The sequence below is a fragment of the Durio zibethinus genome, chromosome 3, assembly GCF_047325235.1.
Source record: "Durio zibethinus cultivar Kanyao isolate XHJ-2024 chromosome 3, ASM4732523v1, whole genome shotgun sequence".
NCBI classification, from domain to species: Eukaryota; Viridiplantae; Streptophyta; class Magnoliopsida; order Malvales; family Malvaceae; genus Durio; species Durio zibethinus.
This window is the reverse complement of record NC_143164.1, coordinates 27745391-27769559: the sequence shown is the minus strand read 5'-3', so window position 1 is coordinate 27769559 and position 24169 is coordinate 27745391. Positions and strand designations below refer to the sequence as shown.

The following is a 24169-nucleotide window of genomic DNA, read 5'->3' as shown; positions in this document are numbered from 1 at the left end:
TGATGGAAAAATCAGAGCCCTTTATCCTTCCCCCCCGTCATACGTTGACTCCTTCCATTTCTAGCGGATTACTACTTCAGAAAGTAGGATCACTAGATTCTCTTCGAGTAACAATCATCATTGTGTTCCATTTACAATCATTGGTAAATTGTTTGTATTGGCAATCACATTCTCAATTTTATTATTTTGTGGTTCGTAATAACAACTTTTAACAAAACCAAAATCATATAACTTGAATACTGAACAAGAGAATACTTGGGATAAGAGATGGTGGAGACTGGCAATCCTAACTTGTAGCTACAGGCTGTTCTTTTTGCTTCCTAAGAAAAAGTTTGACTAGTAAACATTGTAATTGAAAATTTTCCATTAATAAGTATTTGAAGGTAAATAGCATTAAAACAAACACCTCTTTGCAAAGATACGCCTCCAATTCCCTTTTCTTAGCTACAGCATCTTAGTGCAACTGTTGGTAAAATAGAAAAGAGCTATCTAACCATACTGTCAGCATAGTACCACCTATCTAACCACTTTTGCATTAGATACTCCAGCAGCAGCAATTAAACATTTGTGCATTAGATTGTGTCACACAAATGAAATGTAATTTGGGTATGTATGAATTCAAGAAATAAGCATAGAACCAGTGAAAGAAATATCATCTCCTATGAAGGAATACACTTTCATTTGAAGTCTGAAAATGTTATGCAAAACCTCACATACATTGACTCAAATTTAATAGTTCTTTGAATACTCGACCTAGCCAGATCGCTTCCAAGTTCAAATTCTTCTCATAATCTCACACAAAATAAATTTACTAATAGCAATTAAAGAACATCTAACCATCTCTCTTGATTTGGGTAGTAGACCATGCCATTTTGGTATTACCTATGCACGTTCCACATAAGTCACATTTGATCTAGTACCAAGGATCACAGCAGCAACAACATCATTGTTGGTATACCTACTTCTAGCTAGTATTCCACTGGTGTCATTGACCTGGTGTCGAAGACGTTGTAGTAAGACACTATGGGAAAAGAATAACCATAATGATAAGCAAGATAATTATTTTGTATCACTTCCATAGCTCAAATTCAAGTATATAAAGGTCCTATAAGCAAAAGAAAATCCATAACATAAACCTACCAAAGACTAAACACGTATGTCAAGGCCAATGAATTTGCTATGTATTTTACACAATGAATTTGCTAATATATAATAATTTCATGTGACAATGAATCTGCTAATAAAAATTATTAGTCATTTACTCTTTGTGTCCATGTCAGAACAAGGCCTGGCTGAGCTCCCTTGACAGTTTTTCTCCTAGCATTAAAATAATAATAATCTAGCAATATTAATAGCACATGTAAATATTACAAACCAGAGATTTTGTCTCCAATGGAAAAAGAAACTTTATAATTCACTTTTACAATAGCATCACTAAGAGATTTTTGCTTCAAGCATCGTTACACTCCTCAATAGTTTTCAACTTTGTATAACCGGAGCAATGAATGAAGCATCATCTTGCACATGAGATTTTTAAATTCTTAGTCAAAGTACATTGCTTAAATTGTATTTCTCCCTTATTTTCATCTTCAACAATTTTGTCAATGCAATTTATAGTGAAAGGAAATAATATTAGTTGCCGACAGTTATAGTAGAACATGCATAAATAGTTGTCTTATGTATCTTAATATAGAATCTATACCTTTTTCAGCAAACACTTATGTTTAGATTCATCCATATGATATTTCTTCATCGTTAAATCAGTTGATTTTTCTTGTGCTTTAATGAACACTAAAAACCAAGTTGTGCCAATAGCTCTCGTTAGTGGCGTATGCTTAGAGGCATTTAATTTTGTATGCTTAGAGGCACCTGATTTCTTATCAATCCAAAACAAAAGTTTTTAATGAGCCCACTTGTTTCCTTCAATTTCCTAACACACATTTTCATCTTAAAAAAATTATTTTCAAAAACTGAATCCAATATATAAGATTGAAAACTACAACTACAAAAGCAGCTTAAAAATTTGAACAAACCTCCAAATAATCAACAGTTACATGCTCAGTTCCTTGATAATCTACAAAATAATCATTAGCCAATCACAGTCAAATAATAATTTTTAATTAAAAAACAAAAAACCAATCAAAAATTGAAAATTCAATCTTTAAAAAAGGAATTTGAATGTTTGAGGGAAAGAGAAGAAGAACCCTGAGGAAGTAGCAATTGGGGAAATCGGTGGAGAGATGGAAAAAGACTTGATCCATATGCTTAAAACATAGATTTCAATTTAAATAGAAAATTTTAGTTTGTATTATCTACTAATCAAAGCATTTGAAATCGGCATCCTTGACGGGGAATTGTTCTAGTCATTCCACATTCCATAATATCTGTGAAGTAAAGTGAAGGGATTTGGCATCTCAATTAGAGAGAATAACAATTTCCATTTGAATTTTAGTGACAAAATATATTATTAGAACTATGGTGGACTCATAGGTTCATTAATGTTTGAAATTTCAACTCCTCCATAACCCAACAACATAATTCAAAGTGCATGAAAAAGAAACCCAAAAAACAAATCATCAAAAGAATTAGTAAACATTAAAAAATGCACCTGTTCAATAACCCCCTTTGGCTTTGCAGAAGCAATCATATTTGCAATTCCAGCCATGTTCATATATTGAGCTCAAAGTGAACCCAAATTGCCTTTTAAAAAATCATTTGCTATTCTTCTCATGAAAATGGTTAATCGAAGCAATAAGAGTACATTGAAAAGAGCCTCATACTATTTCCTTCCACTACAAAAACTTAGAAAATCAAAACTCATAACCTATAAAACAATCCCAACAAAAATTCATTTTTCATGCATGTATCTCAAACCTAATAAAGTTCGAAAATTTTTGAAAATTTCATAAAAACATGAATTTTTCCACAAAAAACACATGCAATTACCTCTTGAATACGACAGACACTTCTCTCTTTGCAGCTTTCTCTTTCCTCTCATAAAGCCCAGCTTCTGCCAACAATGAACACTCTAGCAAAAATTGAAAAATTAAAGGCAAAATCGAAAAACAGAAAAAATCTCAAATAGGAAAATCAAAAAATTAAAAAAAAAAAACTTAAGAAAGGAAGAGGTAGAGGTAGAAGGATTAATCCATTGGTAGCCTTTCTCCCTTCCCCCCCCCCCCCCCCCCACCAATTGTTTCTTTACATAACATGTATGAAGGGAATCCACTGCTAAATCCACAAAGAATGATGAAGTAGATTTGACATTAAGAACAGGCACAGCATCCGCAGAGACAAATAAAAGACAAAGGCTCAAAAGCCTGCTTTCAGCTTTGCCCTTCGCTCTTTTGAAAGTCTTTTTTTAATAAGTTTTTGGAGAAGCAGAAAGACAATATTTATCCTCCCATCATTTTGTTTTCCATTGCTGAGCTATCCCCATTGAAACCAATTGAGGATAGCTTTTATATATTAATTATAAAATTAAAAAATAAAATTTGTAATTAATAAAAAATAATTATTTTGATACAGAAGGAACAGTATTTTTTTTGGGAAATTAAATATCAACTAGAGGTAATAGTTGGCATCTTTGCCCCTCAAAGAAAGAAGTCGAGCATGTATGAATAGAAGGGTGATTTAGTGCATCTGCATTTGATAAAGTCCGGGGAGCGAACAAAATTAGATGTAAAAATAAAAGCTGTCTGACAAATTAAGAAGCCAATTTGTATTGACTTTGAGTTTCACTAAAAAGGATAAAGAAATTTGCGGGTAGCCACAGGGTCAAACTCAACGAGTCTGCAAGTAGTCATAAAATAAATGAGGCTGACTTGAGACCAAAGGTGATGTCCTGCTGGGATTCGCCATTTCCCACGTAAGTGGGCTTCGATTAGCAAAATCAAGAGAGTCAAGTCAAAAATAAGCTATGAACCTATTTGGGTCTATTTAGATTAATTTTGATAAAATTAAAAAATAATAATAAAAATAAAATTAATTATTGTAATGTTAAAATTAAAATTAATTGTTAACATATATTTAGATATAAATGTAATAATGATGATGAAATAAATTATAATAAAAAATAATTATTATAAATTAAATTTAAATTTTTTATTTAGAATTTGTAATATATATTTGATATTTGTGAAATCAATAAATTATTAAAATTATTAAATATTTTATATTAAATAATATTTTTGTTAATTAAAATATTAAAAATGTTTTAAATTAATAAAATGAAAAAGCAAAGTTTTAAATGGCAAGGACATTATTGTCCCAACGCTCGACCAACAAGGACAAAAGAGAGAAAAAAAAAAAAAGTTAAAGTAGAGACATTTTTTAAAACAAATATTGTACTGGACCAAAAATATCTCATTGGACCTTTAAAGGTTAAGTTACAAATTGTGCAGTGACAGATTTCGATATTTAATTTTAAGGGGGTTACTTAAAAATATATTTATTTATTTATTATATTATTTAAAATCTAGAATGAGTGTCAAATATAGGTTCATATCTAGTATGAATATATTTATTTTTTTCAAATTTTTTCATATATTTAGATTTTATTTTAATTTTCATACCTACATTCATTGTATATGTATTGAATGTGAGTATTTCAAAAAAAAAAAAAGAAAAATCCAAACAATTAACATACTTCATTTAGAGTTTTATCAAACAAAAAAAAAAATGAAAACGATCACAAAAATATATATAAAAAAAAGATAAGTACAATAGACTAAAAAAAATATATTTTTAGTACTTGATTGAAAATTAAAATCTTGGTCAGGAAAGAAGATAGTTAAAAAAATTTAAGTATACATGAGTGTGATTTTATATTAATGAAAATTTTATTATTTTTAAGGAATTGTGATAATAATTATGAATATAATAAATGACAAATAATAATTTAATTAATTTCTCTTAAATTGCATTGCATAAAATGAGATTAAAGATAAAAAATAAAATTAACAAATATCAATTTTAATGCAGTAACTAATTTAATTTAATAAAAATATATGAAATAATTATAGTATATAATATATATAGTATATGTTAAAAAGATTTTGAAACTTTTGGGAGGGCTAAGCCCCTCTAGTTCTAATGGCAGTCGACCGTATAAACCATGGGTGTAGTGTAATTTGTAAGCACCAACTACACTATCCCATTGTTATCCAAACAATTACTAGGATATGATTTTTTCTAAAAAGTGATATAATCCCATAAACCCTACAACAAGCATAATCTAATATATATATATATATATATATATATATATATATTATAACATATAAAATTACATTATCAAAATTACTTATGTGGATGCTTAGGTAGATAATTTTTTTTAATGACATATAGGATAATATTTATATTATTTTATTTATCAAACAAAATTTTTAATGAATTATTTAAATTGAATTTTTGGATAATTATTTAAATTAAAATCAATATCTATCTAAGATTGAAATTTTTGCATAAGATATGAATTCAAATTTATTAAATCAAAATTTATCTTTTCTTTTTAAATTTAATGGCAATTCCAAATATATATACTTAATAAAATTTTATTTAATAAATTATTTAAATTTAATATTTTTAGATAATTATTTAAATTCAAATCAAAATCTATCAAAAATTAAAAATTATTTAATAGATTATTTAAATTTAATATTTTTAGATAAGTTAATGAATTATTGACTAGAAAGCATATATTTTTAAAGAAATAAAAGTTTACATCTTTATATGAAAATATGAGACATTTGAATGTTGATAAAAAGAATTAGATAAAAATATGGTTTTGCTTTGAAAACAAATATAATGTTTTAATGATGTACTAATTCAAATATTTTTATATTATATATTTGGTTAATTTATTTGTTTCTCTTTAGTCCATAACTTTTTTTTAATTTTGCTTAAATTGATTATAATTAATTTTTTATATTATATATATTTTTGTTTTATTTATTTCTTCAATGTTTTTATTCTCTATTAGTTTATTAACATATTTGCTTTTATTATTGTATATATTTAATCTTGATAAATTAATATGTAAATTTATACTCTCTATTTCCTTTTACTATACTTTTTATTATTGAATTTTTTTTGTTTACAATGGATTATATGAGAAGAATGATGATCACTACCATATCTAACTCCCAAAAAATACTATCAATTATGTTAAAAATGATTAAAAATAAAAAAAAATTTCGAAAAATAGTTTTTAAGCATAACATAAACAATTATCATTTCCCTTTTATCTAAAAAATAACTTTATTTTGTTGACATATATAAAAATAATTGTTAGCCAAATATATTTGTGTAATAATTACTTGAAGTACATAAAAACTAATAAAAAGCAAATGATTATAATAAAATTAATAATTGTGATTTGTTGTTCAATCAAATATATATATATATATATATATATACACCACTTAATCAACATTATGATAAAAATAATTATTAATTTTAACTATTTAAATATTGATTCTTATTTTTTATCTAACAAGAAAAAAGCGGTAGCAAAATTTTTAGTATTTACCAAATAAATTGAAAAAAATATTTTTTAATGAAAAAATTTTTATAATTCTTGAAAATTTACAAAAGTATAGATTTCTTTTAGGTGAACAATATCATTTATAATATATTATGTATAATTTTATCATTTAATTATAACTTAACCTTTTATAGATATATGATTATATATTAGATATATAATTAAAAAATAAATTTAAAATTATGAAAAATTTAATAAAAAATCCCGTACATTGTACGAGTTTAAAAAGCTAGTTTTGTTATATTTGGTAAATCTTATGAGTTTTTTTTTTTTTTTTTTTAATAAAATCAAATAATTTGTTTTTGTTAAATAAATCCAGTATTATTTTACTACCTTAGTTGTTACTCTCTTTTTAAACAAAAGAGTTTGTGATTTTAACATATATACTTTTGTTTAAAGATGGTTATTGGACATTTAGGCGGAAGATTACTAGGAAATTGAGAATGGCCTACTAACGAGGAAACAGTCAAGGAATGTTTGAGATATATAAGATTTTAAAACACATGTTCAAATTTACAAGAGTAGGAAAAATGGTAAGCTAAAGAGGAGAAAAAGGTTGGAGGAGGTGAAAGTCAGTGAGAATAAGTATAGAGATTAAAATGAGGTACTTGCGTCTCAGTAATTATTTATTTATTTATTTTAGACGAGTACTAGCATGGTTAGATTTAGTAAACTTATATTAACATGGTTGATTGATTTATTTGATCAAGTAAGTTGGTGATCCATTGATGATCTAAAGGTGTTGGTCCCACTAATCGTTTATGTGATGATTTGATGATCAATGACTCGGGGGTTAAAGTACAAGGATAACGTAATTTTTGTTGATGATCGAATTTAAAGATTTACTATATTTACAAATATAAATTATCGTTTTTCGGTATCTCCTCTCCAACCTGTCTGTCCATGTTGTCATGTCTCCATCCACATGGTCACCATAACCATGCATATATACATACTTTTCTACCTCTGTAGGAAAATCTCAAGACCAAAGGAATAAAGTCAATACTAAAAAAACAAAGTAAACTTCTTACAAACTACCAATTCTAAAGGAAACAGAGAGTGCCGACCCTCTCCAACTTGACAAACTACTTCAAAAACTAATCAAACAGTGATATTTGTAGTTAAGACAACATATATTATTCATGTGAACCTATTGTCTTAATTAGATTATGCAGCAAAATTGTAATCATCTTCAACATCCCAGAGGTGATTCTCTAATCATTTTGCAAATTACAGGCTAGTATTGAGCCAAATTAACTCAACAAACGAAATGGATAGAAGAAAAGGTGAACAAAATTTGAAAAGGTGCTGGTTTTTTGCACTAAAAAAAAAAAAAAAAACAGGTGGCTATCACAACATTGAATTTGGCATTAAAGAAAGGGTATGTCTAACTTCGGTGGATGGATGATTGATTCATGTGAAAGAAAAGCTAAGGAGATAATTGGTATGACACAAATAAATAATTGGTTGATTCACATGAGAATAAGGGATGAAATATAGAAAATAGTTAAGAGATAAAAATATTCATACATAAAGAAAAAAATGTTTACCTAAAATTAAAAGAAAAAAATAATACTATATTTTTAAAATTTATGGTAGCATAAGAAACATTGACTTTTGTTGATTAGGCTGCATTTGAATTGTATAAAATTTTTGGTCTGGGTTTGATTGCAATAAAAAGTAATGCTGGTTGTGCCATGAGCACCCAAATGGGTGTTCGGTATGGCACAGTAAGTGGTTCTTCACCATTGGTCATTTTTTGTCCAATAGCTACCATTTGTCGATCACTTACTTGCTTTTTCTTTTTCTTTTTTTTTTTTTTCATTTTTTCCCTCAAATTATATTTATATAAAAAAATGTCTTCACAACTTTTTTTATTTTTATTTTTTATTTAAAAATTGAAATAATTTTTTCAATTTAATATAATAAATAAATTTTATTATATAATATATTAAAAATAATTTAAATAAATTTAAATATTTATTAATAAAATTTATTATTTATTAATAATTTTCATATAGTAAATAAATTTTATAAATGCTAAATAATTGAAAATTTTATTATATACTACTTTTAGTTTAATGTTCTTAATGATTTTTTTTATTACAATTCCTTTTATTGTTATATTACTTTTACATACAAATATATATATATATATATATTATAACTGATTTTAATATCTTCATTATAATAACTAATATCATTTTTCTCTGTTGTTTTTAATTTTATTAAAATTAATCTCATTGTTCATTTAAATGGATTTTAAATTTGTTCATGATTCGTCAAATCCATAAGTCTAATTCAACTTGAGTTAGTTCTAAAGTAAAGTTTTTTGAACTCTAATTCAACCATTAAGGAAGCGTTTAGTTTGTAAATTCTTAGATACCGAGAAGGTAAGTGAAAGTGATAGTTAGAAGGAATTGAATATTCCTGTGTTTTATTGATTTTAAGGAATATAGTTGACCTTAGAGAATATAAAAGTTTTATGTTTAGTTTGCAAAATCTAATATTACTTTATGAATTCTTTAACTATATTATCTTTAATCACACATGCATAACGCGCGACATTCATATAATTATTTGTTTAACATTTTTATAATATATTTAACACATGAATACTTGATAAAAATAATAATATGATATATGAATAATATAAATTAATTTTACGATCATACTTACATTAAGTTTCTATAATTTATTAATAAAATAATTAGTAGATGTAATTTATTAATGGCAACTTGATGTGTGTTTATGTGCATCGACAATATGTGGGTTGGGTTTACTTTTCTTCAAACATCCTATTTTTGATACTTTTATGGAATAAAAGATGGAATAACTAATGTTTGTTTATGACGACCGTCATTTATTATGGAATAAATGACGAATATTATAGACAAACATTATCAATTTCATAAAAAAGATGAATAAATAAATAAGTAAATATGCAAAGTGTTTTATTCCATATTTATTTAACATGAAAAGCGTCACATATTTATTTTATATATTAAACAACTTGTATTGTTAAATTAATAAATAAATAATTTGTTAGCTTAAAAACTTGAAATAAACCAAAAAGGGAGGTAAATTGGTTGATAATAAAATTTTCAAAAATCAATACCCAATAAACATAAATTTTGCAAAACAATTTTTCTAAGTAAATGAACACAATAAGTGAAAGTAAACTAACAATCTTAAAAACAAAAGATAGAGATAGATAATTAGACATCAAGATTTATAGAGGTTCAATCCTTCCTTTAATTACTACATCCTCTCCTTTAATTTCACTTGCCAAGGAGTTCAATCCACTATATGTTGAAAGTTACAACCTAGCTTCTCAAATCTTTACACTATCAACACCACAAACTCTTGAGAGTTATCCTCTCCCTTAAGCTCACAATCTTTCAATATAAAGTTTCTGAAATGTTTTGCAAACTTAAATAACCTTTTATAAGGTTGAGTGTTTGCTAACTTGAAATACATAACAATATTGACAAAATGATTAAGAGAAAAACTAATAAAATAAAAGATTTTCTACATTTTTCTCTCTTTGAACTAGTTTGAATGCTTGAAAAAGATCGTTGGTGGAGGCAATAAGTTCTCTTAGCTTTTCATACTGTTGATTTACAGTAAAAGCCTTCATTTATATGTAAAAAAAAGTAGATAGCCATTGCTTTGCATTTAATGCTTCAAACCTACAAAATATTAAACAAGAAAATAGTCATTGGGGCTTTTTAAGCATTAGGAGATTGATCCCCTCATGTAGGGGATCAATTAGGTCAGTGATGGGAAAGCTCAATTTCGTGCGAGAAAACACCTACCCGATCGATCATGTAGCATACCTGATCGATCCTATGCATAGATGATCGATCCCCTATGTGGGGGGATTAATCCTTTTTGTTGATTTTCGACCCAACTTTGCTTTTTGTATAAAAAACAGATCGATCCCTTTAAGGGAGGGATTATCTAGTAAGTTTCAAACACCGACCAATCGATCTCTACAGGGAGGAGATTGATTGATTCTTGATAAAATTCCAGAAGTTTGACTTTTATAAGAAAAATAGATCGATCCCTTTGGCTAGGTGATCAATTGGGTAAGGGAAAAGATCGATTCCTCCCTTTAGGGGATTGATCCCTTCTATCCAAAATATGCCATAAACCGATTTTATTTCTAGAATTTGTTTGTTTCAGTTCCTAAATGAATTTTGGCAAGATAGAAGGTTGAAAAAATGTTCAATTTGAGATTAAAAGAATTTAATTCAAGTTAGGCAAATTTTTATTTTGTCAATTCTAAACATCTAATCAATTCAAGGTTAACATAATTTAACATGTAAAAAGTTCTTGTCATAATATACATATGTTAATGATATACATAATATATATAAGAGTAAATAGCATCTATGGTCCTTAAACTTTTGGTCAAATTCTATTTTGGCTCTTAAATTTTAAAAAGTTCTAATAAAATCATCAATTGCCCAAACATATACGAATGTAGTCTCTTTATACACTGGATCGTTTTAATTAACAAAAAATCCCACTTGGCATGACACATAACCTTTAAAAATTTTAAATACATGGAATGTTAAAGTTGGCTTAAACATATGTAATTAAAAAAACTTGGAATTAAAAAATAAAAATATAAATCAAAACTTAACACGATCAATGACAGAATATTAAACTAGCTCAACAAGAATTTGTTTCTCACCGACCAGTTGAATGCATGTAAACCAACTCAACACATGTATTAATTCATGAAAGAATTTAGCACAAATTCATATCAATTTATTACTTATATATATTTACTAATAAAAAGAATTGTAAACCAAGAAAACTCTAAAATTTTCATGGGATTCAATTTTTCTAATGCAAAAAAAAAAAAAAAAACCTTAAGTTTTCTGTAATCATATCCAGCAAAAAAACTCCATTTTTATGGATAATAAGAATAGCTTATAAAATTCGAACACAAGACACCATAAAATAGGAACTAAAAGGCTATTTTTGCTATCTTAAATATCAACAAATACCATTAACCCATCACCTAGATCTAAAACAAATGAAAATGATTTCATCAATTTCTTTTCTCTGAATTTCCTTTTACTTTTTTCTTTTTATTTTAAAAGGGACCAAGAAGAAAATGGAGGAGAAAGGTCTTTAAAATCTCAATTGGAAAAGAGTTGGATTAGCCCTAACAGTGTCAAATCTGATCCATTGCATTTTGTTCGACGAAGGTCGAGCTGTTGCTAAACTCTAGTTTTTGGTGCAAGTACTGGAAATGCCATATGCTACCTTTCCAAATGGTTGGCCATCTCTTGGTTGTTGGAGGAAAAAGGGACTAAGAGGAAGAAATGAAGAAAAGAATAGGAAAAAAAAAATAAAATCAAGTTATAATGGAGTGTTGATTCAGGGTTTCTTTTGTTTTTAATTTCACATCTCTTAATTATATATGTTTAAGTCAACTTTAAAACTTTACGTATTTATATTTTTAAAGGTTACCTGTCATGCCACGTGAGATTTTTTGTTAATGTAGATGGTTTAGCAAATGAAGGGATTATATTGATACACGTTTGGATAATTGAAGACTTGATTAGAACTTTTTAAAATTTAGAGATTAAAATAGAATTTGACTAAAAATTTAAGGACTATATATGCTATTTATTCTATACATAAATGTTTTTATTATAAACATTTGTTTCATTTCAAATAGTTAGAATAATATTGACATAATATACATACGTTAATAATTTTTATTATTATATTTTTATTAAATAAAATAAAATAAATTAAAAAAAACTTAATTAAAAAATAAATTAAAATAACTAATTAATTTTTATTTTTATAAAATAATATTTTTTCATGTGGATGTCAGATGTCAAATGTCAAATGTTGAGTCTTTAATACCTTTGTGCATGTTATATTGAGTTTTGGTTTATGGTGCAATTTTAATAATATTAAAAGGTATAATAGATGCTAAATATCAATTACTTAAAGTAAAAGTGGGATAAAATTTATATTTCATCGAAAGTCTAAAAATCCCTTAAATGAGATAAGGGTTTTTTATTTTGTGCTATTGTTTCCCTTCTTGATAGTATTGGTAATCTTAAAAAGTTCTAAAGAATTAGAATTCATGAACTAAACATAAGAATCATATCATAAAAAATTAGATTATTAAAAAATCTCAAAATCCACAAACTAAACATTTATAAAAGAATTTAAATGATTTAATGGACGAGTAATTAGAGACTTAGAATAATATTTTCAAAAGTATTAAAAGAGAGACTTAGATCAACATATTTAAAAGTATTAATTGAGTTTGTCTCGATTCATGAACGCTTTTAATATTAATTAGTTAACAAATCAAAGATTCAAGAAGAAATCTTTTCAAAATTCATACACTTTTAAGCGATAATTTTGGCAATGTAAACTAAATTACAAAGTTCATAATATATACTTTTACAAATAAATTAAGTAATAAGTAGACAAGTTCAATCTCATGTGAGCTAATTTGATAATGAAGATCCCTTAAAAAATAAGATTTTTTTTTTATAAATATATTTATTAATTTAATAATTTAATTATATTTTATTATAAAATAAATAAATATTACTAATATTTTATAAATTATTATCTTTACAATTTTAAAATTATTAATTTGTTTAATGGTTGCAATAGATACGATTATTTTTTAACTTAGAAAAATAATATTTAATTTTTAACAATATTAAAGACAAAAATATTTAATTATTAAAAATTAATGATTGTTAATTAAATAAAATAATTTTAAATTAAAAATATTAAAATTATCTTGATAATAAAATCACTCCATAATTATATGATCATGCAAAAGATACTAAATATTATCTTCATTAATTAATAATAATAAGCCAACTTGTTTTTGTTTTTAATAATTCACTCCAATTAAAAAAAGGCCACGGAACCTAACTCGATGGGCCTGAATCTCTCCAATCACAACTCGGTTCGAAATTCAACCTGACGGTGGTGAAGTCAAGTCTGGCAAGCTCTATATAGAACAACGAAAATGAAAAATGAAAAAAAAAATATAAAAAAACTAAAATTAAAAAAGAAATCCGGTAATTCCTTAAAAAAAAATCCCGTAATAATGCAATCTAAGGGAACCGCCAGCAAAGTCAAGACTCCGATTTTCTCTTTTATCCTACGCGCTCCTCGGTTCTCGTATTCTGCCTACCTTTCTCCGGTTTCACCGTCTCAGATCTCCAACCCAACCAATACGGTCGGTCTCTTATTGGAGTGATCCAAGTATAAGTGCTTGCTCCACTTCTTCGGCGCCAAATTTCAGGTGATATTTTATACTATATTTTTTTAAAATTTTCTTTGATTCTAATTGTACCTTTTGATTAACATGCATGCGGATCAATGGCACTAGTTAATTTTACGGATTCGTGAAACCGTTTGATTTTGGAAAATTATGATCAAAGAAAATGGGTTGTTATTGAGCGTGAAATTATTCTTCCCCAAAATTTGACCTTATAAGTTATAATTCGTTTGGTGAGTGGTTGATCTGCTTGATTGAGTGGTTGAACTTTCATTTACAAGAAGATTTAACTTGGAGAAGCGTGCATCGTTGTACTCGGAAGAGTTTATTGAATAAAATTTGTGATCATATCCGGATTTTAAGCTACTTGGAACTGAATTAGCGTGCTGGGAAACTTTTAGGTGTAAAAAGTTAAAAAGTTGGTGAAATTGTAAATTTTTGCCATTTTTTTTTTTGTTTTACTAACAGTTGCCCCAGCTAAATACATTAACAAACTTTATGCCCAATATGTTTTCATGGATGTGCCATTTTAAGTTGGTTTTGAGCGTGAATTCCTTGTGATTTCATTGGATGTTTGCGTATGCCAGGCTGCATTTGGATGATCCAATGAAAGGTTTAACTCATCTTACCTCTCGTCTTATAGGGGATGATATGTGTAAGAATGAAATGCTGTAATTCCATGAATCTACGGAATTGATCACATTTGCATTCCTAGAGGTTTTTTTTTTTTTTTCTTGTTCTCCACATGCCAGATTCAATATCTTGAATGGAAATTTTCGTTATGCAAAAGATAAGGGAGTCTGCTTTGGAACCAGCTATTTAGATTTAAAGACCAAATTAGGTGAAAAAAATATGTTATGTGGTTTAGAACACTAAAAGATATGCCTCACATGGACATATGGTAAGAGACAATCAGAGGATTTTCAGTTCATTTATATCTGGACCACTACCCACACATAGTGGAAAAATCAAATGCATTTTGTTTCTGCTTTTTGTCCTTGCTATTACTTTCTTCTATCTAACCCAATACTTGTGCTCTGCTATTTGTAATTTTGTTGTATTAATTGGCAGCTTCTATACCTGCCATGCATGTAAAACTTGTTGTTGGTTAAGCTGTTTTTTTTTTTTTTTTATTTAACCGAGAAAAAAGTGAATTATCTTTTAACATTTGTACTTACTCTTATGCTTCCTTAAATTTTTAGATTTGTATTTTACAAATTAGAGATAATTCTCAAGGGATTGAACCATGAGTTGTTTTGGCTGTTGCGAAGAGGATGATATCCACAAAGCCACAGATAATGGAGGCCAATACATAGCTAAAAACTCAACAGGTAATCCTTTGGTTAAACTTCACAAAAAAAAACTCAGCAGGTAATCCTTTGGTTGAAATTCACATCAGCTGATGCCTGATAACATTTCATCTCTCTGAATTCACTGGGATATTTCTGGATCATCAGTATGGTGAACTAGTTGAATGGAGCATGATAAGTAGGAATGCATGACCTCCTTTGGTGTTTATGCCCTTAGACAGTTGGAGTTTAATTGTAATTTGTTTATTAGCTTTATTTCTTAGCTGTTAGATTTTTATTAGCAGGATATATATCTATATACATACACACACGCGCCTGCAAACACACACAACCATATATACATATATGCCATTCTTTTTTCTGCCTAATTTATTTTGCTACATATTTTCTTTTGCATTTTATGGTTGGCTTTGCCAAGTGTTGGCTGCACTGAATCTATTTGTCTAATCTGGGTTGAATTTGACCACAGGAAATGATGGAGGTTACCATACATCTGAAACCGCATCAAAGAGTGCTCAAACTGTGAAGGTTCAACCTATCGAAGTCCCTGCTATTCCAGCAGATGAATTGAAGGAAATCACAGATAACTTTGGGACCAATTCTTTGATTGGAGAAGGTTCATATGGTAGAGTTTATTATGGAGTTCTTAGGAGTGGGCAGGCTGCAGCAATAAAAAAGTTAGATGCCAGCAAGCAACCTGATGATGAGTTTTTAGCCCAGGTTCAGTTGACAGCTATAATTCATTGCATTACTGCATCTCGATATTAATTTTAGAGTTTCAGATTTATATCCAGTGGTGCATGGAATTTTCAGGTTTCCATGGTATCAAGGTTGAAGCATCAAAACTTTGTTCAGTTGCTTGGTTACTGTGTTGATGGGAGCTCCCGTATACTTGCCTATGAGTTTGCATCTAATGGATCGCTTCATGATATTCTCCATGGTATGTGTGATGATGCTTTATTCATTGCTTCAGTTATACAAAGTTGAAAACCATATATAGGAGTGTAATGATGCTTTCAGAAAGGATCTCTTTGTGGTGCTATGATAAAATTTAATTATAAAGTTTCTTCCTCTATTGGAAACAAAATATCTGGTTTGTAATTTTTTCTTGTTGTGCTGTTAATATTGCAAGATTAATATTCCTTTAATGCAGGGAGAAAAGGTGTTAAAGGAGCTCAGCCAGGCCCCGTTCTGACTTGGGCACAAAGAGTAAAAATTGCTGTAGGAGCTGCAAAAGGGCTTGAGTACTTGCATGAGAAGGCTGATCCTCACATCATTCATCGTGACATAAAATCCAGCAATGTGCTAATATTTGATGATGATGTGGCAAAGATTGCAGACTTTGATTTATCTAATCAGGCTCCTGATATGGCAGCCCGTCTTCATTCCACTCGTGTACTTGGAACATTTGGTTATCATGCTCCCGAGTAAGTAATTTGTGAATTCTATTCGTACTACTATCTGTTATATTTATTTTGTCAAAGGTCATTTTGGTTGTTGATAACATGTGGCTTTGGACAAACTTAGTTGATGAATCAATCATGAATTGCTCTTTGGAACATAAAATAGAGTAGCTTTTCATTTGATTACTGAGATGTTTCAGGGAACAAGCATAAGGTTAATATGCAAAATTTCTTCTTCTATATAGCTTGATTTCAGATTGAATGCCTTGAAAATTGATTGTTCTGTACTTGTGGTTGGCAGATATGCAATGACTGGGCAATTAAATGCCAAGAGTGATGTATACAGCTTTGGTGTTGTGCTGCTTGAGCTTCTGACTGGGAGAAAACCTGTTGATCATACTTTACCCCGTGGACAGCAAAGTCTTGTGACATGGGTACTTTTCTGCTACTTATTTTCTTATTTCCAGCCTTTATTTCATTGTTAAACTTTTGAGACATGGCTAATTAATGAGAATTTTCAATTGTGTTAGGCTACACCGAAACTTAGTGAAGACAAGGTTAGGCAGTGTGTTGATCAAAGACTAGGAGGAGATTATCCTCCCAAGGCTGTCGCAAAGGTATTAATATGCTTGGAGGCTCCTTGTATTGTCTGTTTTTATTAGCGTATTTTCCCTGTTAACATTTCTCCTTCCCACAAGTTTTAAAGTAATGCTGATTTTAAGAGGCTGCATTGATCCAAATACATTTTTAATATGGTATTCTCATTTACTAGAAAGGAAGAAAGAGGTGGTACACATCGTGTACATTGGTTATTAAATTTGATTCTATATGCCCCCCCCCCTCCTCCCCTTTTTGAAAATAAAATTTTAAGCTTTAAGAAAAAGTATACCACATAGGCAGTAAGATGCAAGGCTAGATGAAAAAAGATGTAATGTGACAGCACCAGAGAGGTGTTTTTGTGTACAAAGATAGTTTCTTTTTGGACAATTGACATCTCCCAGTAGGATTGGTGGAGAGTAGTAATTACTTATTTTCCGGTGAGATGAAATGAAAGAGAATTGGAAAAAAGAAATTTCTTTTGGATGGCGTCTCGAGCTCTTCTCAAATGCAACATTGTTTTAAACCTTAAACATATCTTGGCCTGACTTTCCAAGACTGGTGCCCTCATTGATTGTCAATGTCATCTGATGTCCGTGCCTAAAGCATTATTGTTTTGATTGCAGTTGGCGGCTGTTGCTGCATTATGTGTGCAATACGAAGCTGATTTTCGGCCAAATATGAGCATTGTTGTCAAGGCTCTTCAGCCCCTGTTAAATGCCCGGCCTGGGCCTGCTGGTGAAACACCAAGCACATAACTATATATATAGTCTCTATTTCTCACAGTCCTTCTCTTTGTATCTCTCTGTGCCTGTGAGTGCGGAAGTGTTCACACATTCAAGCATCCAAAATATATAATGGATAATTTTAGAAGGTGATGATAATTTGTTTATTCAAAGTTCCGTGTGCATCCATTATATACTCTGTATTCAATTTGTTCATAATGCGTGAGGTTGCTTTTTCTTGCATATATTTTGATGGTCTTTTTACTTATATATGATAATTTATATATTCGTATCATGTTAAATATTTGACAATTTGTGTGTTTATAGTGTTTTACATGAAAATTGTGTTATAATTTGCTTTGATACGAAAAATACAAACTATTATTTTTTGTTTTTTAAATTTATATATAATTTTTGTTAAAATTATAAATTAAGTCATCTTCGTATCTTTTTTTATATTATATTTATCTCACGTTATCGATTCGAATTTTAGATAAACAAGTTAATTCCAGCTTATATATTTTTGTCTAAATTTAATCTTTACCTTTCTTTCTTTCATGAGATTGTTATATTTTCCTTTGCTTTCAAATGTTTATGGACCTTGGATTGCTTGGATTACAAGAAAACACCATGAAGGAAAGAAAAGGGCTCCTAAGTATTCGAAGAAAGGAATGTGAAATAGTTAAATCGGTTGCTTTCGCAGTTTTCTTACGTGGAGAATGATGATGTGCAAATGTAACTTTACAGGTGGAAAGGACAGGTTCAAATGCTAGAACATTTGAGAAAAGAATAGTGGGATTCGTTGGGTCGCTTTTGGTATGCTTTTCCCATCTAGTTGACTACACCACTTCAATAACAAAAGTGCGAGTTAACGAGTAATAATTGACAAAAGCTTTACTTGGGCCCGGCTATAGTAATAATTTAACTAAATCTTTACCCTGTCTCATTAGGTCAGCCATTTTACCTTTTCTGATATTAATTAATAGTTTAATTTAATACTATAAATCATAAATGAGTGTAGGAGTATCATTTATTATGAGGAGTTGGGAGTAGAGGTGTAGACACGGTCCATTAAAAAATTAACCCCACTTATATGTTAATGAATTATATCAGTCTAATATTATTATTATTATTCAACGTTCCTATTGGTATGTCTGTAAAGGTTGAGAATATGATTAGCATAGTTACGTATAGTACTAGTATGGTTTGTAAAGGTTAAGAGCATGATTAGCATGATATATTATAATAGTTTTTATGGGTTGTGTCTTGTCGGTTATGATATTATATTTTATATCGAATCGAGTTAAGAATGATTCATTAATAATTATTTAAAATTTTTATCATTTTGTTAGAATTATTTAAATTATTTCTAAAAATTAATACGTGAGATAATTTACATGGTTTGAAAAAATATCTATGTTTATAAGGAAACGGTAGAAGAATCCACTAAAAGAATTGAAAATCACTAATATTTCTTCTCTAATTTTTTTTTAAAATACATATATCACATTATCTTATATTTTTCATTTCACTATTAGATGATTTACTTATATCATGTGCTTCATCTTATGTTAGACTTTTTCATAACCTATATTTAAGTAATATACACTTTAATTTCTTTTTCTTTAAAAATTAATAGATTAAAATGAAAACAATTATAATTTCATCTACTAATAATTTAATTTTTTTTAAAGTAGATTTAATTATACAATTTAATTTTCATAAATTGTTAACATAAAATACAAGAGGATAAAAGAGCTTTTATCATATTATAAAAGTAGCATAAAATATAACTTAAAGATCAATAAACTAAATTAATTTATAATAATTATGTGTCAATATGACACAATATATAAATTCGATCGATTAATTTTTAAAACTAACAAATTTAATTAACAAAAATAAAATAACATAATTTAATTAATTTAATTTTAAATAATTATTTCAAAATTAATCGAATTAATCAAATGTATACCCATAATTTCCTTGACTTGCATATTTGTGTTTTTTAAATTTTAATTTCTCTTATTCATCTTCTTTTTCAAATAAATTTAGACTTTAAATACAAATAAAAAAGATCGTAATTTAAAAAGCAAAAGAACTTCAAATGCTGGTTGTCCGTGTTATCCTCTTTACAGTCATTTTAAAACAAATAAAAAATTGGGCATGTAATTTGTGATAATGCATGAGTTGGAGATACTTTATTTAATTAATTATTTAATTAAGTTGTAGTAACACTGTCACTCAATCACTTCGAACAGGGTTCCTAACTTCAACTGAAACCATATACACTAGATTATTTCTTTTTTTTTTTTGTTATTTTTTAAAGTAATTTGTAGAAGAAAAGAAAATAGGGACAGAAGGCGAGGACAGTCCCTCGCGCTTCAATTTCTAACTAATTGTGCCGCGTTATTTTGGAAAAGTAAACTTAATGACGCGTTGACCGTAAGTGTTTTCAAAATCTCTCCCCCACCATTTCACCGTTGCGTAGAACAAGGGTTAGATCCTTCCGCCTAATTAAGCAGAAGAAAGGAAAGAGAAGCTTCATCACCACTACCACTACTAGTACTAATATCTTAATTTTTTTTTCAACACCTAACCTCACTCCAAACAATAAGATTTTATTTTATTTTTATAAAATCCCTAAAAAGATCAGTTCAAATCAAAGAATCAAAGCCAAATTTTGTTTGATGCTATCCTGTGTCTAGCTACTTTTGTCATTCTGTCGTGCGCCACACATGGGACGAGATGTAACTGGAGCAATCACCACCGCCCCTGCCGTTGTCACCACCACGGCAACCGCGACAGCCCCAGCCTACAGTGGAGGCGCGTCTGAACCTCAGTACGTTGCGGCCAAGACGTCAGTTTGGTGGGATATAGAGAACTGCCAGGTCCCCAAGAACTGCGACCCGCACGCGATCGCGCAGAACATTAGTTCTGCGCTGGTTAAGATGAACTACTGTGGGCCCGTTTCCATCTCTGCTTACGGCGACACCAATCGGATTCCTTCTTCTGTACAGCAGGCGCTTTCAAGCACCGGCATCGCCCTCAATCACGTCCCCGCCGGTAACCTAATCAAAACCCTTAACTTCCTTTTTTTCTTAAATAATAATAGTAAATCAAGCTTGAATCATTGTTTTTTATTGTGCTAATTTTGGAATGATTAGGAGGCGTTACGATAATCTTCTACAAGTTTATTTTTTATTTTTACTTTTTACTGATGCTCTGATTTAGGGTTTTAACTTTTGTTCTTCAAGTTAAAATTAGGATTTAAGATGTTATAGAAAATAAAGTTTGTGGATTTGTGGTTTATACGTGAGCAGGTGTGAAGGATGCGAGCGATAAAAAGATTCTAGTTGATATGCTGTTCTGGGCAGTAGATAATCCTGCTCCTGCAAATTATCTGTTGATTTCTGGCGATAGGGATTTTTCTAATGCCCTCCATCAGTTACGTATGAGGAGATATAACATTCTTTTGGCACAGCCTCTCAAGGCATCCGCACCCCTTGTTGCTGCAGCCAAGAGTGTATGGCTCTGGATGAGTCTTTCCGCTGGTGGTCTTCCTCTTTCAAGCGGTGAATCATCTAAACTGGCTAATGGTCACATTGGTTTTAACTTTGAAATGTTGTGTAACCCGATTCCTGAAATGGTTCAGTATAGTCAACCAATGGCTTTTAGTTCTGAAAATGTTACATTGGGGAATCAAAATGTTTTTCCCCAAAATGTTTCTAATGCTGGAAGGAATAGTGATAGCAAATATAAAGGGAAATATATCAGGAAAACCCTGAATCAGCCAAGCATATCAAGACCCTCTAGTGTGCCAACAACTACCATTCCAGAAAATGGTTACTCTTACCGGCCAGAGTATGCACAGGCAAAGCCGTTTAAGAGAGCACCGCATGAGATTTATGGTGGCAGTGAGCCAGCTGTCTCTGCAAGCAAGTCTTCTCCAAACTTCTTTCCTAGCAATTCTCACTCTTCTGGGAGTAACAATGGTAATTTCATGGGTGTTCATCAGAATCATCATCCACCTTCATTGAGGTCGAATAACCTTCCTCTTCAACCAGCTTTTGCACAAGAAAATTTTCTACCCCCTAATTCACAAAATCATGGTTTCTGCGCAATGCCTCCTAGAGTTGAGGGGTCTAGATTTCCAGCCCCACTTGCAAATATGCCTGAAATTAGTAAGTTAAACATCTCTGAACACTACACCTATGCTCAAAATCCTTCTAATTATCCTCATCGAATTGGAGAAGAGTTACAAACAAGCTCTACCAAGTCATTGCCTAATCAAGCTGACCTAAATGTACTCCAAAAGATTCATGCGTTGCACAGTGGCCAAGCAAGTCAGCATGACACTTCTAGTAATAGATATCCCCATGGTCCTGAATTTCCACCTCAATCATCTTCGGCTATTTCTAGTACTCGTAGCAATGGCATTTGGGGAGCTCAAGGACACTCACCACCTTCTGAATATATGCAAGGTCTTATTGGTGTTATCTTACTTGCATTAAACACACTCAAAATCGAAAAAATTATGCCTACTGAAGCAAACATTATTGATTGCATTCGTTATGGAGATCCAAAACACCGAAATACTGATGTAAGGAAGGCTTTGGATAGTTCAATTGAGCAACATATGGTATTGAAGCAAAGTTTAGGTGCAGTGCAGTTGTATGTTAGTAGAAATGAGAAATTATGGAAGTGTGTTAATCCTATTGGTGGGAATCCTAATCAGTACCCAAAGACAACGTGGGAAGGAGTACAAAAGTTTTTGTCATCCTCTGCTGGACGATCAGCAATGATGGCTTCTCAATGCAGGTAGTGATCCTTCATGATCTTCTTGTCTTTGTCCCTTTCTTGTTTTCCTTGTATAAATTGGTGCTAGGTTTTACTGGGTGATTCCCTTACCTTAAGTTTATTATCAACTCTGCAGATATGAGGCGGCTTTGGCTTTAAGGAAAGCATGCTTGGAAGAATTTGCTTTAGGTGATGTTCTCCAGATCTTGAATATGATAATTGCCATGAAGAAATGGATTATACATCATCAGTCAGGATGGCAACCAATTACAGTTACCCTTCCAGAGACTAAAATGGAAATGGGTACTGGAACTGCTGCTTGACATGATCAAGAGTGGTTTTTGTACTGAAAGTGGTCCTAAGGTGGTGAAAGATGGTTAGAAGTGTGTTTGGGGAATTGGGGGTAAGAAATAAGGGTCACTTTGGAAAAAATTATAATCAAGAAAACTAGTGACGAAAGTAAGTAGGAATAGATCTTTATTTTGTTATGTTTTTTAATTTTTTTTTTTTTGCTTTTCCTTTTATTATTTGCTGCAAGACTACAATGGGAAGCTGCAGAAGGGGAAAAAGGCTTATGATGAAGATGTGTTAGACTGGAAATTTTCAGGAGCAGGAGCAAAGTAATAAGTTCATTCTTTGCGTTCTAGGCCTGCTTTAAAGATTTTTTTGTGGCTGTGCTATGCGGATTTGGTATATTACAAGCAATCCCTAATATGTTTGGTCGTTGCTGGTATTGCTGAATTAATGATATGCTAAAGGCTTTCTTCTCGCCGGCACAATATGTTCAGAATTTTACCGCTTAGGATAGTGGTAATCATTTTGTTTCAGCAGATAATTCCATGTTGCTTTATCAGGTTGGGTCTAGTTTCAGCATGTATATACCATCTGCAGTATCTCGATTCATATTTTCAGACTCTTATGGAATCTTTTGAAGATGTACTGAGGCTTCCAGATCCTGTTGGACAGGTTCTTGGTCAATTGCTGCATAATGGGGCTTAATAGTTAATGGATAAGACAAAAGTAGCAAAGATTGACGCAACCATAGACGTTATCAAAGCGCTCAAATTATTTTCATCTTGGAACTTTGTTTTTGTTTGGAGGTTGCTCAGCGCTTGGCAATCAAATGCAGAACATGGGATTATGATTAGGGGGCCTTATTCCTGGCAATACGGTACCATGGCCTTAAGTATCAAGTAAAGTGAATGTATTAGCTTGAACTTTGTGTTATTTACTATGGAAATGGTTGTATCCTCGATTCCATTTAATACACACTTGAAAATGTTTTATATCTAAGTCTAACTTGGCTTGGCAGTTAGCTATTTGTATTCCGGTGGATCCCATAATTGAACATGCAATTTCTGCATTAAGTCAACTCTTGCTATTTTATCAGAGCAAAATTGTTGTGTTGGTCATAAATACCATCAGTAAGGATTCTTTTTTATGTTTCAGATTTTGTTTCACTTATATCAGGTCATTTTTAACATGTCACAGTGAATAAT

At 29.9% G+C, this 24169-nt stretch overlaps 2 protein-coding genes and 1 long non-coding RNA gene across 4 annotated transcripts; 2 read left to right on the top strand and 1 right to left on the bottom strand.

Moving 5' to 3' along the window:
• Window positions 1–591: 591 nt before the first annotated feature.
• On the bottom strand, window positions 592–3776 carry LOC111283659 (uncharacterized). The gene is made up of 3 exons (XR_016340950.1): window positions 2947–3776; window positions 2034–2074; window positions 592–993 (listed from the first exon to the last, which is right to left on the bottom strand). It is a non-coding gene; the product is annotated as an uncharacterized LOC111283659 (long non-coding RNA).
• Window positions 3777–13542: 9766 nt separating this feature from the next.
• On the top strand, window positions 13543–18113 carry LOC111283471 (protein CYTOSOLIC ABA RECEPTOR KINASE 2-like). The gene is made up of 8 exons (XM_022872054.2): window positions 13543–13859; window positions 15038–15166; window positions 15615–15865; window positions 15959–16085; window positions 16299–16572; window positions 16850–16982; window positions 17079–17165; window positions 17772–18113. Exons 2-8 carry the CDS (start codon window positions 15082–15084, stop codon window positions 17901–17903), a joined length of 1089 nt encoding a protein of 362 aa, XP_022727789.1. The 5' UTR covers window positions 13543–13859; window positions 15038–15081; the 3' UTR covers window positions 17904–18113.
• Window positions 18114–20467: 2354 nt separating this feature from the next.
• Window positions 20468–23963, top strand: LOC111283476 (uncharacterized). Of its 2 annotated transcripts, XR_016340949.1 has the most exons (4): window positions 20468–20936; window positions 21194–22691; window positions 22807–23524; window positions 23637–23963. XR_016340949.1 is itself a non-coding variant. In XM_022872060.2 (3 exons), the coding sequence occupies exons 1-3, from the start codon at window positions 20609–20611 to the stop codon at window positions 22991–22993; spliced, it is 2013 nt and encodes a 670-aa protein (XP_022727795.1). In that variant the 5' UTR covers window positions 20468–20608; the 3' UTR covers window positions 22994–23963. The 2 variants fall into 2 exon arrangements, 1 of the variants encoding a protein (XP_022727795.1); XM_022872060.2 differs by having other exon boundaries at window positions 22807–23963.
• Window positions 23964–24169: the final 206 nt, after the last annotated feature.

Bases quoted from the DNA above. Each gene is read 5' to 3' on its own strand.
- LOC111283476 (XM_022872060.2), top strand. From the start codon at position 20,609: ATGGGACGAGATGTAACTGGAGCAATCACCACCGCCCCTGCCGTTGTC. The intron at 20,937-21,193 runs GTAACCTAATCA...ATACGTGAGCAG, and splicing joins CCTCAATCACGTCCCCGCCG to GTGTGAAGGATGCGAGCGAT. The intron at 22,692-22,806 runs GTAGTGATCCTT...TCAACTCTGCAG, and splicing joins ATGATGGCTTCTCAATGCAG to ATATGAGGCGGCTTTGGCTT.
- LOC111283471 (XM_022872054.2), top strand. From the start codon at position 15,082: ATGAGTTGTTTTGGCTGTTGCGAAGAGGATGATATCCACAAAGCCACA. The intron at 16,573-16,849 runs GTAAGTAATTTG...TGTGGTTGGCAG, and splicing joins TTTGGTTATCATGCTCCCGA to ATATGCAATGACTGGGCAAT. The intron at 16,983-17,078 runs GTACTTTTCTGC...CAATTGTGTTAG, and splicing joins AGCAAAGTCTTGTGACATGG to GCTACACCGAAACTTAGTGA.